Here is a 13,567-nt window from a genome sequence, read left to right as displayed (position 1 = left end):
ATTTGATAATTTGTTCTTTTTTTAAGGAAATAAATATATTCTCATAAAGGAAATATTACAATATTTGACTGGATTTTATTACTATATATTAATGAAAATAAAGAAAAAGACCATTAAGACGCAACCGTATGATATTCTTTCACTTAAATAAGTTTGCAAAAAAAATCTGCTACCATTAATTTACAACGACATGTTTTGTAGACTTTTCAATTTTCAAAATCTTTGACGTGATTCCAACGGCAATTTTGAACATGATCATGAGTGGGTGATGAACAATTTTCCTAGTATCAATGGTATCGAAATATATATTAAGAAAACACAAAACATTCCACTAGACGGATTAAATTAATTCGATATATACAGAATGTATGCAATACGCCATAATCAAATTGCGGCATACCAGTACAAATCAATCATGGTACGCCTAACGGTTAAATCACTTAACCGCTATGCAAGAACTAAAAAAGAAAAGGGAAGCAACAACTATGCAAATGATTACAATTAACAAACAATCGTTAGCAACCTAGCGGACAGCTTTCGGTGACAGAATCAGCCTTTCGTCTTCTCTTTAGCTTGCTAAAGGAGGAGAAGCCTCTCTTGGTGGCGAGCTCGGGGGAGAAGATTCGAAATTCGGGTTTCCAGGGCAAGACTTAGCAAATTGGCAATATCGACATTTCCAACGTTCTTCTTCAGGAGTGTACTCAGAGTCTCGTTCATTTCTCCAGAACTCAATGATTTCTCTATATTTGCCCATCACCCACTCGTGATCATGCTGGAATCTAATCTCAGCTATTCTAGATTGGTCCTTCTGAAACTCGTACCTGGGGTAAAGTTTCCCACTCAGATGATCAGAGATCTATATATATTAATAATGTTAAATAAGATTGAGAACAAGTCATATTCTACTTACTTTAGTAGTAATTGATCGTTTGATATCGGAAGCATCTTAAAAGTGTTTTCATAGTACCTAACTATCTCTTCAAGTGTCTACACCCAAGTAAGAAAACAGTAAGAAACACACATCAACTTTAGCTTAGTGAAAGATATATTGTGTAAAGTCAAAGAGTAGTAGTAATACCTGAGCTTGGATACCTGCGTTAGCAATGTGATCTCTCACATCTTGGGATAAGACATAATGACGATTCAAAGAGAAGTAGTCGAAAAAGGGTCCTGTCGCGAACCCTTCTTTCACAACAGTGTCCCATAAAAGCTTATAAAGCATTAGCTGAAGCCTATCAAATATAGTTAATTTAACGACAGTTAGCATAGAACTCCCTAGTATTCAACCAAAACCGAAATGGAGAACGTCTTCTTTTAACTCTAGAAGCACTTACCTTCCATTCCTCCTCTGTGGCTCAGCTGGGAGTGTATCACGGAGTCGAGTCTTTGTATCTATCAATATTGGTCCGGTATCAGAAGACTCTTGTGCGTACGCGTTTCTAAGCTCGTCAATAATTCCCACAATCCATTGACCTCCAACAAATCCTAGGCTGATAATGATATAGACGAATTAATTGGCATAGGTACATTACCAAGAACTGGATTACACAAGAAAGCACGTGTAAGTAACTATAGAACGATCATGAGACTAAAGCAAATACCCTGAGCAAACTAGATCACAGAAAGTTACAAACTTGGATCAAATAAACATGACAACTCATGGCAATCCAACTCCGTTACTCGATTTGATGGTTTTGACCAAATAAGGATTGTTCGTGTAGGAAATTCAAATTTTAGTAAAGTTCATGTTGTTATAAGCACACTTCAAAGTTTTGTGTATGAAAACGATAAAGCAACTAAGTTTATGGGGGAATAGGCCGTTTTCCCATCCAACTCCATATGATAACTACAAAACACAATCTAGCTTGCAAAAGGTAAGAGCTTTGAGAATGTCACAACAAGAAGTGTAGAAGGAACTCACAGTAGCAATTCACGAGTTCGTCCTTCAAACAAGAATTGATTAACACCCGAGATGGAATTTAACAGCTTCAATGCCCACTTATCTTCATTAGATTCAACTCTTACTCTCACCTTTCTAACTACCTACCCCATTTCATAACAGAACAACAAGAAGATGTTGTAAGCTAGTACAAGATGAGTTAGAAACAATGAGACCAACACTAAGATCCAATCATATAGAGAGTAACTGTACCTCTTCTTCAAGCTGCAAATGACGAGCCTGGCCAGCTTTCATGGCTTTACTAACTTTTCTCCTGCCAAAACAGAGAACATTCTCCATTTGTTTCTCACACCATTCCTAAAACCAAATACAGTTCCAACATCAGTGCTTACTCCTATGATCTCGATCTCAATTGAATCGTAAAAGAAAGAAGAAGAATAATATAAACGTACTGTGCCGGTGAGATCTGTGACACCTAAAGCTTGATTTCTCCTAAATCGACGCAGATAAGAGTCTTCGATATCCGACGAACAAGCTGCGGAGAGTTTCCTCTTGGTAAAGAGAGTAATCGAACGGATGGTTGTTTTTGGGCTTCCGCCGGCGATCATCCGTGACGGAGAAGCGGAACGGGTCGCACAAGGGAGGATGGATCGGGTGGCTGCAAGAGCTGCATCCATGATAGCCATTTCTTCTTCACTGACGATCTCGATTGGGATCTCGGGGAAGTCATGGTGAGATCGAGGGCTTGAAATAGCATCTGTGGCGGATCGAGCGGGCTTAGTGGATGAGTCGGAGGTTGACTCGGTGGCTGACTCGGCCATGTTTTTTTTTTTTTAAGCGGAAGCAACGTGTGGTCTTCTTCTTCCCGTGGCCATGTAAAAACATATTCAAATTAAAAGGGTAAAAAAGTAATAATAATTGGGAGTAACAAAGCAAAAAAAAAAACTAACCATTGGGTTTGGGAATGGTGAACCAGAGAGAACCATATAATTTAAGAGTTTAACGAGCGTTGCATATCAACAATGATGAACTAGATGAAAAGGCATGTAACTGTTAAAATTTTGAAAATGTGAAATTTTATGGCACTAGAGCCGGTAATGTGAAAGAGGTATCAAAAACGTTATATGGGTAATGGATTATTATTAGTTCTTCATGTCGATTGATTGACATTTGCTAATAATAATTAACGCCTCATATACATATTTGTATTTAGTTTGGGTTACAATCATGATATGAATATATGTATGCAATTTACTTGAAATATATGATATTCTCTCATTTAAACAAGTTTGCAAAAAGAAAATTTAAAAATATGCAGCCCAAACGATGACATCGACATGTTTTGTATACGTTTCAATTTTCAAAACCTATGATAACAGTTTTCCTAAATAAATAAAACTTCTGCCACATTAGAATTAGAATTTCCCTAGTATCAATGCTATCGAAACATATAAGAATTGGGGTTTCACTGAGAACAGTAGAAGTCAAATAACTTGCAAGCTATAGGTCAAATACAAAACTGACTTGAGGATTAAGAATGACGACGCTACGTTGGTCTAACTCAATTTATGTTCTGAATTCAACATGCATGTATTATAAGAGAAACAAGAAAGTCACAAAGATAAAAGAGAAAAAAGAGAGGGGCACAAAAGCCATCAAAGTTTAGAAAAACCACTGAACCATAAGAGAGTCAATCATAAACGTAAGTCTCATCATTTAGCTCCCTTCTTGACTGCAGCCTTGGTGACCTTGGCTCCAGTTGGGTCCTTCTTGTCGACGCTCTTGATAACACCGACAGCAACAGTCTGCCTCATGTCCCTAACAGCGAAACGTCCCAATGGTGGGTACTCAGAGAAAGTCTCAACAACCATGGGCTTGGTTGGAGTCATCTTAACCATACCAGCGTCACCATTCTTCAAAAACTTGGGCTCCTTCTCAATCTCCTTACCAGAACGCCTGTCAATCTTGGTCAAGATCTCAGAGAACTTCACTGCAATGTGAGACGTGTGGCAATCGAGAACTGGGGCGTATCCGTTACCGATCTGACCAGGGTGGTTCATGATGATGACCTGGGAGGTGAAGTTAGCAGCACCCTTAGCTGGGTCATCCTTGGAGTTTGAGGCGACGTACCCTCTCTTGAGATCCTTCACAGCAACATTCTTGACATTGAATCCAACATTGTCACCGGGAAGGGCCTCTAGAAGAGACTCGTGATGCATCTCAACGGACTTAACCTCAGTGGTCAACCCTGTGGGAGCAAAGGTCACAACCATTCCAGGCTTGATCAAACCAGTCTCAACACGTCCCACTGGCACCGTTCCAATACCACCAATCTTGTAGACATCCTGAAGTGGAAGACGGAGGGGCTTGTCTGATGGCCTCTTGGGCTCGTTGATCTGGTCAAGAGCCTCAAGAAGAGTTGGTCCCTTGTACCAGTCAAGGTTGGTGGACCTCTCAATCATGTTGTCTCCCTCGAATCCAGAGATGGGCACGAATGGGATTTTGTCAGGGTTGTATCCGACCTTCTTCAGGTATGAAGACACCTCCTTGATGATTTCATCGTACCTAGCCTTGGAGTATTTGGGGGTAGTGGCATCCATCTGTAGGAAGGAAACAACAATAAAGCAGCATACTGTTAGCATTAATTCAAAAGAGAGAAAAACAATAACTAAAATATTCAACAATAACCCAATTACAATACCTTGTTACAGCAGCAAATCATCTGCTTGACACCAAGGGTGAAAGCAAGAAGAGCGTGCTCACGGGTCTGACCATCCTTGGAGATACCAGCTTCGAAACCACCAGTGGTGGAGTCAATGATGAGAACAGCACAATCAGCCTGGGAGGTACCAGTAATCATGTTCTTGATGAAATCACGATGACCAGGGGCGTCAATGACTGTGCAGTAGTACTTGGTGGTCTCGAACTTCCAAAGAGCAATATCGATGGTGATACCACGCTCACGCTCGGCCTTAAGTTTGTCCAACACCCATGCGTACTTGAAGGACCTCTTGTTCATCTCAGCGGCCTCCTTCTCGAACCTCTCGATCACACGCTTGTCAATACCACCAAGCTTGTAGATCAAGTGACCAGTTGTGGTCGATTTCCCAGAGTCGACATGGCCAATGACCACAATGTTGATGTGAAACTTTTCTTTACCCATAGCTGATCAAACACAACAAAGAGAAACGAAACATCAGAATCAACAAAAGTCACAAATACCAAAACCTCAAATGGTAAAAATTAAACAGATACAATGAAACAAGAATCTATCTCATCATATAAACTACTGTATCCAAACCCACGAGACATCAAATATAAATCCAAGGAAGATCATCGACCAAACACATCAGAAAATCGCTATAACAGTAGCCAAATCACAGTCAAACGATTAAACGAACAGTGAAACTACAGATCGCTATGACTATAAGCTAAACAACAACACGCGAAGACGATATGAAAAGTAAACGAGAGGATTCTCAATCAGAATCAAAGGAAGCAATACAGATCGATGAACAAACAGATCTTAACTCGACAATCAAAAGCAGTATAACAGCAAAGAACAAGCGATAATCACAGTGAGATTAGAGCTAAAGATATGAATCTAAACACAGCCTATGAGAAGAATCTAAACCTCAACAGCATAAACAAGACGAAGATCTGAAACCCAAAAGAGAGAGAGAGATGATTATCACCTTCAAGAAAGTATCTGGGAGATCAGTCTTGCGGCTACGAAAGTGAGAATTATGAGAACGCTCCCTAAAACTGGACGACTCAAGGTATTTATAAGCTACAAGCTCTCTAGGGTTTTCGCTTTCTCTTTGTGGTTCTTGCTTTTACGAATTTACCCTTGTGCGTTTTGGGCCTTTCTATTGTTTTTTTTTTAACCTTTCGATAAACAAGTAAAATTAAAAATTCTCTTTTCTACTTATAAGTTGTACGTTTTCTAGGAATTTCGATTTTTTTTTGTTCGATTTGAACTTGTATAAAACTTATTTTTATGTGACTTGGTTTACAAATGTAATTACTTTTGTGCAAAGTTTAAATCAAAAGGGTTTTTAGATCAAATGTAACCCCTTGTCGTCATGGGTTTGCTTTGATCAAATTAAATCATCGGACATAAAACATTTGATTAAATGCATTCACATTATGGAGTTGTTGATCAAATTCCGCTAGTTATTATTAGCTTTACATAAACAAATCTATACTAATTACTAGCAAAATGGAGTTGTTAATAATGGAGTATCAATTACGAGCAAAATTTCTTTGAATCAATACTAATTAAATATCCATTCTAAATTCTAACAAATCTATAAATTAAGTTGGTTTGTTATTTCTAAATGATGGATTTAATCTGACTCAACTATTAACGGAGAACATTAAAAGTCTTGATGTTGGTGTTTCTCGGAGAACATTAAAACTCTTGCATGCTATATAAGTAAAAATATAGGTTATATACGAGAAAATTGACTCGAGGATCAAGAACTATGCTCTAAACCAACATATGTTCTGAATCCAGCATGCATGTATTATAAATTTAACGTCTATGGATTTTTGCATTATTTTGTACATATGAACCGACCTTAATGTTACAACAAGCATAATAACAATATGCACTCCCAAGTCCCAACTTTAAAAGTAATGTCTTCTTAATCCAACAAATATGCTGAACATTTTGTAGTTTAATAACTGACCAATCACATTTGCTGATCATCTCAAGCCACAACGGGGTAGGATGCACATGTAGCAATACCTGCAGTTCAAGAAGGCATTAACAAAAGATCCAAATGTGAAGATTTGAGTATCACATATAGTAATGGTGTTATAGTATGGTTTCATGATGGTTAAAGAACTTACCACACATGTTCTTTCCCATCTCCATCTTGAAGTAACCTTTGTCACCCCAATCAGCTCCCCATGAGTTCTTTATAAGCCAATATGGTACACCGTCTTCAACTCCATAACCAACCGCCAAAACCGCGTGGTTCACATCCTATTGCCACATTCGAAAAAACGAATTGAACACTAAGCTAAGTGCCTAAGATGATCTTATTTGAAACAATTGAAGTCTATTTAGCAGTTTATAAAGAAAAAAAGTCTTACCATTGGAGTACTTCCACAGTGATCACTAGTGTAAACTCCACTCTTGTAAAGTCGGAATGAGTTCACAACCTCGAATGCTATGCTTACTGGCCGTACCAATCCAACCGCATGCTTCAGTTCATCTTCAGCACCCTGTTGTTGTTGTTGTTTCAGTGATCATTACAGATTACAGAGTGTATCTTTTCAGGCAAGTGAAATACAAAATCTATAAAAGATGCTTACCAGAGTAATGTTGACTGAATCGAGGACTTGCACACCGATGTTTTCTGCTGAAAATTCGCAGGTTCCATCTTTCCCGGTGTAAGGATAAGCTTCCTCTGTGTCGAGGCCACCGTTGGATTTGATGTATTCAAAGGCTTGAGAAGGAAGGCCACCATTGCAGCCATAGTTATTGAAAGCTCCAGCACAATCCACAAGCTGTTGCTCAGAGAGAGATATCCCTTTTCCAAATGCCTGATGGTACGCTGCCTCAAGAGCTCCAGTTGTACTGCAGTAGAAAAAGCAATCATATCACAAACAATCTTGACATCATGAAATGCAACCAAAATTAAAAAGATAAAAGGAGATTGTAATCATTGGTTTTTACCTGAATGTCCAGCAAGATCCACAACCTCCCTGGTTTTTGACAGGGCTAACAATACCATCTTCTCTCCAGTCTTTCTGCAATTAACACAATTTGAGGAATCAGAACCAAATAAAAACAAAGGTTCTGCAGCTAAACACATACAGTATTCTTAAAGATAAAAACAAGAAAGAGATGGTTCAGTGCAGCACAAGATTTGAGGTGTTGCACTTACCGTTTCGGGAAGAGCTGCTTCAGTGAGTTTGTGGCTCCCCTTTAAAGTGGCAGAGCAGTTCTGAGCAGCACCAAGCTTGTTCCTTTCAAATTCTTGCCAGGTCAAATCAGCAAATTCTGTGTAGATTCAAGATTCAAGAGACAAATATAAATATTTTAGATGGATCTTTTTTTTTTTAATCATCAAACCACTAGCAATGTCTATCTAAACACAAACACGGACCCGACAACAAGGAACAATCTTGAATGAGGATAGCTAAAATCATAAGGAAACAGAACAATAACTACGATTCTAAATATTCACGCAAACTACTTGTCTCTCATAAACTCTGCAAATACTAAGACCAATAACAATCTTGAATCACGTGAACTAAAAGAAAAAGAAAAAGAAAAAAAAGCTAAAATAATTAACTTAGAAGATTCCAAGACAGAAAAAGTTAGTTCCACGTTTCCTTACAAAGCTTTAATACATATGTCAGTTCGTTCAAGATTCCAGAAATGTTGCTTTCTAGTAATCAAAGGCTCACTACTAGAACGTAACTACAAACTCAAGAGAAGAAAGATAAAGACTTACGATTAACAGCGAGTTTGTAAGATAAGGCTTTCTTGTTAGTGGATCTAACCAAATCAAGATTCTCTTTAAAAATCGAGAATCGAAGCTTCATCTCCTCTACGTTCTGATACTTTTTCCCATACCTTCATACATAACCAGAACACACGATTATCAAAACAAGGTACTCAAAGTCAACGGCGAAGGTGCCGGTTGGTGTGTGTAAGGGATAAGAAAGACTTTCACTTACCGGTGAGTGAAGCGAGCGAAGGAGAGAACGTGACGAGATTGACCTAAGATCTGGGAAACAGATTCTTCTACCTCCCGAAGACCGTCGGAGACCATCCGGATCGGGTTTGACTCATCGAATCCGATATCCGCCGCCGTCGATACGGCGATGAGAATCACCAGAACGACTGATGATAGGATTATTTTTACAGACATAGCTCTCTCTCTCTGTTGTTACTTTTTTTTTTTTTTTGTACTTTTATTATCTATCTCAACGCTAATGTCTGCTTCTTCAGTGTTTAAGCTTCAGAGATTGTGAGTGAGAGAGAATAAGAAGAGTAGAAGACGGAAGAGAGAGAGATACAGACGGAAACGTTATCGGGACACGTGGTGTGTTTCGAGTGGATTGTATTTGTCTTGTATACTTGGAATGTTGACGTGTACTGTGATGTCATAAGTCTATTCAATCATAGAGCACTTTCATGATTTTTATACGGTAAATTGCATAATACCCCATGAATTATGACTTACTTCCGTAGATATCTCGTAACTTAGCATGAATTAAATTTATGACCAAAAAACATTCAACAATGTGTTTGATTAGCCAATTTACTTTCACACACTGAGTTCACAGTTACGTACAGTATATTGAATAAAAACAGAGAAGAAGCGAGAATCACCAGAAAATAGTAAACTTTACAATGTTTGTGTCAAAATTGACTTGCAAAGTTTATTCACTTCCCGGTGCTCTTTACTCCTCTCAAATCAAACCTCTTCACCTTGCTAAATTCATTAGCAACTGTTCCTCTTCCCTTCTCACTGCTCTCTGCTCTACTTGAATAAATCGCTGTCACCTTGAAATGTTCATTTCGCAGTGGTTCTCTCCATAGTGTACTTGTAAATCTGTGGCTTGGCGCAGATTTGCTTCTCCACTCACCAAACTTTGGCACAGCGGCTGGAGAATATCTAGGACTCAACCTACATGCTACAAATAAACCGAGGAATATGAAAATGGTTAGTGCGGAATAGTAATTGAGTTTTTTTTTTCAATGATATAGAGCGACTCAAGTTTACTATAGAAGTTTTTTACAAAAGATTTCTCTCATGTATTTTTTTTTCTTTTTGCGGACTCTCACCATGAAGATGTGAACCAAAATTTGTTTCTATTTGAAACAAAATGCTGTTATTACTTTATTTACTCAACACAAAAGAACAACAAAGACAAATGGCTAGTCCATGACCATCTAAAGTTAAAGATGTCTAATTAACCCAACAACAAAACTGTAAAATCTAATTAACCTACACTGCCACACAACATGTGTACATAATGTTAGAATTTACAATTATGCAACGTTTTCAATTAGAAAGCCTTAAAACGTTGATTACGGGTTATAATAATAAATAGATATTGTCCTGGACCTATCTTAATTAATTACGGGTAAAATGTTCCATGAATCATGATACAGTATACAGTTTCTGTACCTCGGTTATATCCTCGTCTTGGTTTCGCCTGATCTGAAGTGTTAAAAAACGTTGATTACGGTTTAAAAATCAAACGCAAGAATTAAGTTACGGTTAAGTTAATGTTCTGTGATATATGTGTACCTTCTTATATCCTCGTATTGTTTTGGCCTGATATTGGGTTGAATCTTGCTTGGCCTGTGTGCGATTGACAGCCACGCTCTTCAAGCCTTGTTCAGCCGTTAGTACTCCTAGGGCGAGTATGTGATCACGATTCTCATCTATAATTTCTTCGGTTTCCCCTAGGAGTACTTCTTTCTCACGCACGCTACTTTTTTTGAACATGAGTTTATCTATAGGTTTCTCATGTGTTACTTCTCTTTCACGTAAGCTTCCATTCTTGATTGAAGCTAGTGCTTGCATGGTGTATATGTGACTTGCCCATTACATCCTCTGGCTCTCTTGTCCAAAATTCGTCAGTCGTCAGCTTCTCGTACGATTTATCTTCACTTCTTACTTCATTCAGTTTCAACACTTCCTTAGCAGATGCTTTTTCTTTTTTTCTTACTCTTCCAGAGATATATGTTTCCCAGATTTGGAAGGCATCCGTTTCTCATCAAAGATATCTTTTGTTTTTATCTGTTCTTTACAATTTGTTAGATAAAATATTTTCGAAAGGGCAACCAAAAAGAAAAAGAAAGAGAAAGATCTGATTTCTTACTTGAATTCTGTGTATATAAAGACAGTTCATGTGAATGCTTGCCGTGCGTTAACGGCGACCAGTTCATTAGTGCTTTGATCATATCTCCACTTCTTTATTAAGCCACCATGTCACCGACTGTGACCACTGCTAAATAAATCAGCAAAAAAAGCCAAAAGATAATAATCTAGAAGCTTTAAAAATATTTTTTTTCTAATTAATATTTTCCGATGTTTATTTCATCTTCTTTTAACTACGATGGAAGCATCTGAAAGATCGTGTTAAATATATTATCGAACCGTGTATTCAATACGAGGATTGACCTTATAAAAATGAAGAAGAGAAGATCAGCATCAGAATATCAGATACACGTCTCCATCGATATAGTACACCAATTCCTAATATAATATCGAAGTAGGACGCCTCGTTCACACTGATAACCTTGCTTCCTTTTTTACACCTCAATTTTTCAAAACGCCTCTAATTACACTCAAAGTTGTGATATATATATATATATATATATTAAATGAAAGAGTTTTAATAGACAAAATAAAAATTACAAAAGAATTTTAAAAAACCAAGGATAGTGATTGAGTGAGATATATATATTAATTGACGTGAATGTTGAAACATCCCGATCAGTGTAATGTTTTTTTTCCGTCATATAAAAACAATTAGCAGGAGTACTATAAATATGAACAGCGGCCGGAAGATAACCTTTGAAAACCAATAACTGTTTTGTGCAAATATATGAGTTTGTAGAAGAATGCCAAAAAAACTACAGCCAAGCTTTATTCAGAAATATCTAATATACCACTTCATCAATGGTTTATTAATTATTAATCTCGCACACTAGTCCAAATTAGGTCGTATCTATCACGAGATTGACCTTGCTCAAAACCTACACTACAAAAGAAGATATGAGTACCACACTATCACATATCAAAAAATCCCTCAATTTATCTCTCGTTACTTTTTTTGTCCCGCAACACTAATGTCTGGCTGTCTGCTTCAGTGTTATTTTAGCTCGCGAGATGGTTTAGTGGAGAAGAATTAGTACTAGAAGACGACGGAAGAGAGAGAGAGAGAGAGAGAGAGATACAGACGGAAACGTTATCGGGACACGTGGTGTGTTTTGAGTGGTGACGTGTACCTGTGACGTCATTAGTCTATCATTCATATTTTTCATGATTTTTTTTATACGGGAAATTGCAAAATAACCCATGGTTTGATGGATAAATGGGTCAATATATAGAGACTACTAGTTAGACTTTTGCTCACAGAGGAAGACAAGGCCCTCTGGGCTTTCAGCTCACATAGTGTCGGTTGGGTAATGGATCAAAAGATCTAACTTTCAGACGAAAATTAATTAATTCTTTTCTTTTATTTAACGCCGTTAGATCTTGCGTCCATCCTTTTTAACGGTCCTTATGATTTTGTCTTAAAAACAATAAAACCCTAACCCATCGTCTCTCTGCTGCGTCTTCCTCCCTATCAATCGTCGCCGGCGAATTTGAAAAACATTTAGGCTAATAAAGGATTTTGCACGATGGCGGGGGCTAACGATGGGACAAGGCGTTTAAGGCCGAACCTACTAATTACGGGGACTCCAGGAACAGGCAAATCAACGACGGCTGCTGCTCTCGCCGAAGCCACGAGTTTCCGGTATATTTGCATCGGAGATCTCGTCAAAGAGAAGAACTTGCACGATGGCTGGGACGATAAGTTCAAGTGTCACATCATCAACGAAGACTTGGTGAGTTTTGTACCCCAACCCCTAATTCCCAATTTCCTTTGCCACTCTAATTTCTCTTTGTTCGATTCGTTTTACATCTCAGCTTCTTTGTGTGGAGTTTTCTTTTAGCTGCTTGTTTCAACTTTGCTCATAAATAAAGCTTCACTCTTTACCTTTGACAAAAATGTGGATTCAATTTGAATTGTCCATAGATAAAGAAAGCTTTACTCTTTGGAATCTTAGTCCTTACATAGTAATCTGTTATTTTAGCCAGTAGGCTACTAGTAGTAGCTAATCGTGATGTTACTTTGCTTGATTTCTTGGTCGCGTTTCAAATTGTTTCAAATTGTTCTAGTAAAGGAACTTGTGCATTACATCTTTTTTATACCTTCTTATTGACCATTCATTCAAATAATTTGCTTGCCATGAGACGAGTCCTTCTTAGCTAATTGTATTTTTACTTGGATCAGGTGTGTGATGAGCTTGAAGATGTAATGCAAGGAGGAGGTAACATTGTGGACTACCATGGCTGTGACTTCTTTCCCGAACGATGGTTTGATCGTGTTGTGGTGCTTCAAACTGAGAACTCCCTTTTGTATGACCGTTTAACTAAGAGGTCAGAGAATTCGATTTCGTCTCTCTCTTCATTAAGAGTTGTTTTGCTTTTTAGGAGGTTCTGATTGTGTTGTTCTCAACCTAAACAGGGGTTATTCAGGAATCAAGCTTAGTAACAACCTTGAATGCGAAATGTACCAAGTCCTGCTCGAAGAAGCAAAGGAGAGTTATCTAGCGTCAATAGTCCTCCCGCTACAAAGTAACACAATCGAAGATATCTCTCAAAATGTCGCGAGTCTGACTGATTGGATTACAGCATGGCGACCCTGATGATCATCAGATTTGGAATCTGATGCTGCTGTAATGGTTACAAGTTTAAGCTTTTTAGTAGTTTCATAATTATATGGATTCTTGAGTATCGGATCTTGCTTGCTCGTTATATACTGATAGTCTGAAGCACAATTCAACTTATGTATGCTCTTTTTTAATATTATAATGAAAAGACAAAGTTTTCATCTTTACAAATGTGAGAGAGCCTG

General features: G+C 37.9%; 4 protein-coding genes and 1 long non-coding RNA gene across 6 annotated transcripts; 1 reads left to right on the top strand and 4 right to left on the bottom strand.

The window, feature by feature from the left end:
• Positions 1-308: 308 nt before the first annotated feature.
• On the bottom strand, positions 309-3,068 carry LOC104726630 (exonuclease V, chloroplastic). Its single transcript, XM_010445535.2, has 7 exons — positions 2,353-3,068; positions 2,153-2,257; positions 1,922-2,043; positions 1,335-1,490; positions 1,079-1,232; positions 911-987; positions 309-821 (listed from the first exon to the last, which is right to left on the bottom strand). The coding sequence occupies exons 1-7, from the start codon at positions 2,719-2,721 to the stop codon at positions 569-571; spliced, it is 1,236 nt and encodes a 411-aa protein (XP_010443837.1). The 5' UTR covers positions 2,722-3,068; the 3' UTR covers positions 309-568.
• Positions 3,069-3,289: 221 nt separating this feature from the next.
• LOC104726631 (elongation factor 1-alpha 1) lies at positions 3,290-5,677 on the bottom strand. Of its 2 annotated transcripts, XR_015571498.1 has the most exons (4): positions 5,596-5,677; positions 4,602-5,065; positions 3,485-4,500; positions 3,290-3,368 (listed from the first exon to the last, which is right to left on the bottom strand). XR_015571498.1 is itself a non-coding variant. In XM_010445537.3 (3 exons), exons 2-3 carry the CDS (start codon positions 5,061-5,063, stop codon positions 3,613-3,615), a joined length of 1,350 nt encoding a protein of 449 aa, XP_010443839.1. In that variant the 5' UTR covers positions 5,064-5,065; positions 5,596-5,677; the 3' UTR covers positions 3,466-3,612. The 2 variants fall into 2 exon arrangements, 1 of the variants encoding a protein (XP_010443839.1); XM_010445537.3 differs by lacking the exon at positions 3,290-3,368 and having other exon boundaries at positions 3,466-4,500.
• Positions 5,678-6,405: 728 nt separating this feature from the next.
• Positions 6,406-9,024, bottom strand: LOC104726627 (thiol protease aleurain). The gene is made up of 8 exons (XM_087473332.1): positions 8,600-9,024; positions 8,374-8,495; positions 7,801-7,916; positions 7,590-7,663; positions 7,226-7,490; positions 7,004-7,135; positions 6,758-6,893; positions 6,406-6,653 (listed from the first exon to the last, which is right to left on the bottom strand). The coding sequence occupies exons 1-8, from the start codon at positions 8,791-8,793 to the stop codon at positions 6,616-6,618; spliced, it is 1,077 nt and encodes a 358-aa protein (XP_087329458.1). The 5' UTR covers positions 8,794-9,024; the 3' UTR covers positions 6,406-6,615.
• Positions 9,025-9,119: 95 nt separating this feature from the next.
• On the bottom strand, positions 9,120-11,033 carry LOC104726626 (uncharacterized). The gene is made up of 4 exons (XR_015571499.1): positions 10,760-11,033; positions 10,183-10,677; positions 10,060-10,092; positions 9,120-9,562 (listed from the first exon to the last, which is right to left on the bottom strand). It is a non-coding gene; the product is annotated as an uncharacterized LOC104726626 (long non-coding RNA).
• Positions 11,034-11,499: 466 nt separating this feature from the next.
• On the top strand, positions 11,500-13,553 carry LOC104726625 (adenylate kinase isoenzyme 6 homolog). Its single transcript, XM_010445529.3, has 3 exons — positions 11,500-12,494; positions 12,944-13,089; positions 13,178-13,553. The coding sequence occupies exons 1-3, from the start codon at positions 12,288-12,290 to the stop codon at positions 13,356-13,358; spliced, it is 534 nt and encodes a 177-aa protein (XP_010443831.1). The 5' UTR covers positions 11,500-12,287; the 3' UTR covers positions 13,359-13,553.
• Positions 13,554-13,567: the final 14 nt, after the last annotated feature.

This window comes from Camelina sativa, chromosome 11 (assembly GCF_030686135.1).
Source record: "Camelina sativa cultivar CO46 ecotype springtype chromosome 11, ASM3068613v1".
NCBI classification, from domain to species: domain Eukaryota; kingdom Viridiplantae; phylum Streptophyta; class Magnoliopsida; order Brassicales; family Brassicaceae; genus Camelina; species Camelina sativa.
This window is presented reverse-complemented; position numbering and strand designations above follow the sequence as displayed.

What these genes read in the sequence shown, in the direction of transcription:
- LOC104726631 (XM_010445537.3), bottom strand. Translation starts at nt 5,063, where the DNA reads ATGGGTAAAGAAAAGTTTCACATCAACATTGTGGTCATTGGCCATGTC. An exon ending in TGATTTGCTGCTGTAACAAG is followed by an intron (nt 4,501 to 4,601) that starts GTATTGTAATTG and finishes TCCTTCCTACAG; the next exon opens with ATGGATGCCACTACCCCCAA.
- LOC104726627 (XM_087473332.1), bottom strand. Translation starts at nt 8,793, where the DNA reads ATGTCTGTAAAAATAATCCTATCATCAGTCGTTCTGGTGATTCTCATC. An exon ending in TTCGCTCGCTTCACTCACCG is followed by an intron (nt 8,496 to 8,599) that starts GTAAGTGAAAGT and finishes TTATGTATGAAG; the next exon opens with GTATGGGAAAAAGTATCAGA. An exon ending in AAGCAGCTCTTCCCGAAACG is followed by an intron (nt 7,664 to 7,800) that starts GTAAGTGCAACA and finishes TGTTAATTGCAG; the next exon opens with AAAGACTGGAGAGAAGATGG.
- LOC104726630 (XM_010445535.2), bottom strand. Translation starts at nt 2,721, where the DNA reads ATGGCCGAGTCAGCCACCGAGTCAACCTCCGACTCATCCACTAAGCCC. An exon ending in ATTTGCAGCTTGAAGAAGAG is followed by an intron (nt 2,044 to 2,152) that starts GTACAGTTACTC and finishes GAAATGGGGTAG; the next exon opens with GTAGTTAGAAAGGTGAGAGT. An exon ending in AACGATCAATTACTACTAAA is followed by an intron (nt 822 to 910) that starts GTAAGTAGAATA and finishes ACTTTACCCCAG; the next exon opens with GTACGAGTTTCAGAAGGACC.
- LOC104726625 (XM_010445529.3), top strand. Translation starts at nt 12,288, where the DNA reads ATGGCGGGGGCTAACGATGGGACAAGGCGTTTAAGGCCGAACCTACTA. An exon ending in ACATCATCAACGAAGACTTG is followed by an intron (nt 12,495 to 12,943) that starts GTGAGTTTTGTA and finishes TACTTGGATCAG; the next exon opens with GTGTGTGATGAGCTTGAAGA. An exon ending in TATGACCGTTTAACTAAGAG is followed by an intron (nt 13,090 to 13,177) that starts GTCAGAGAATTC and finishes CAACCTAAACAG; the next exon opens with GGGTTATTCAGGAATCAAGC.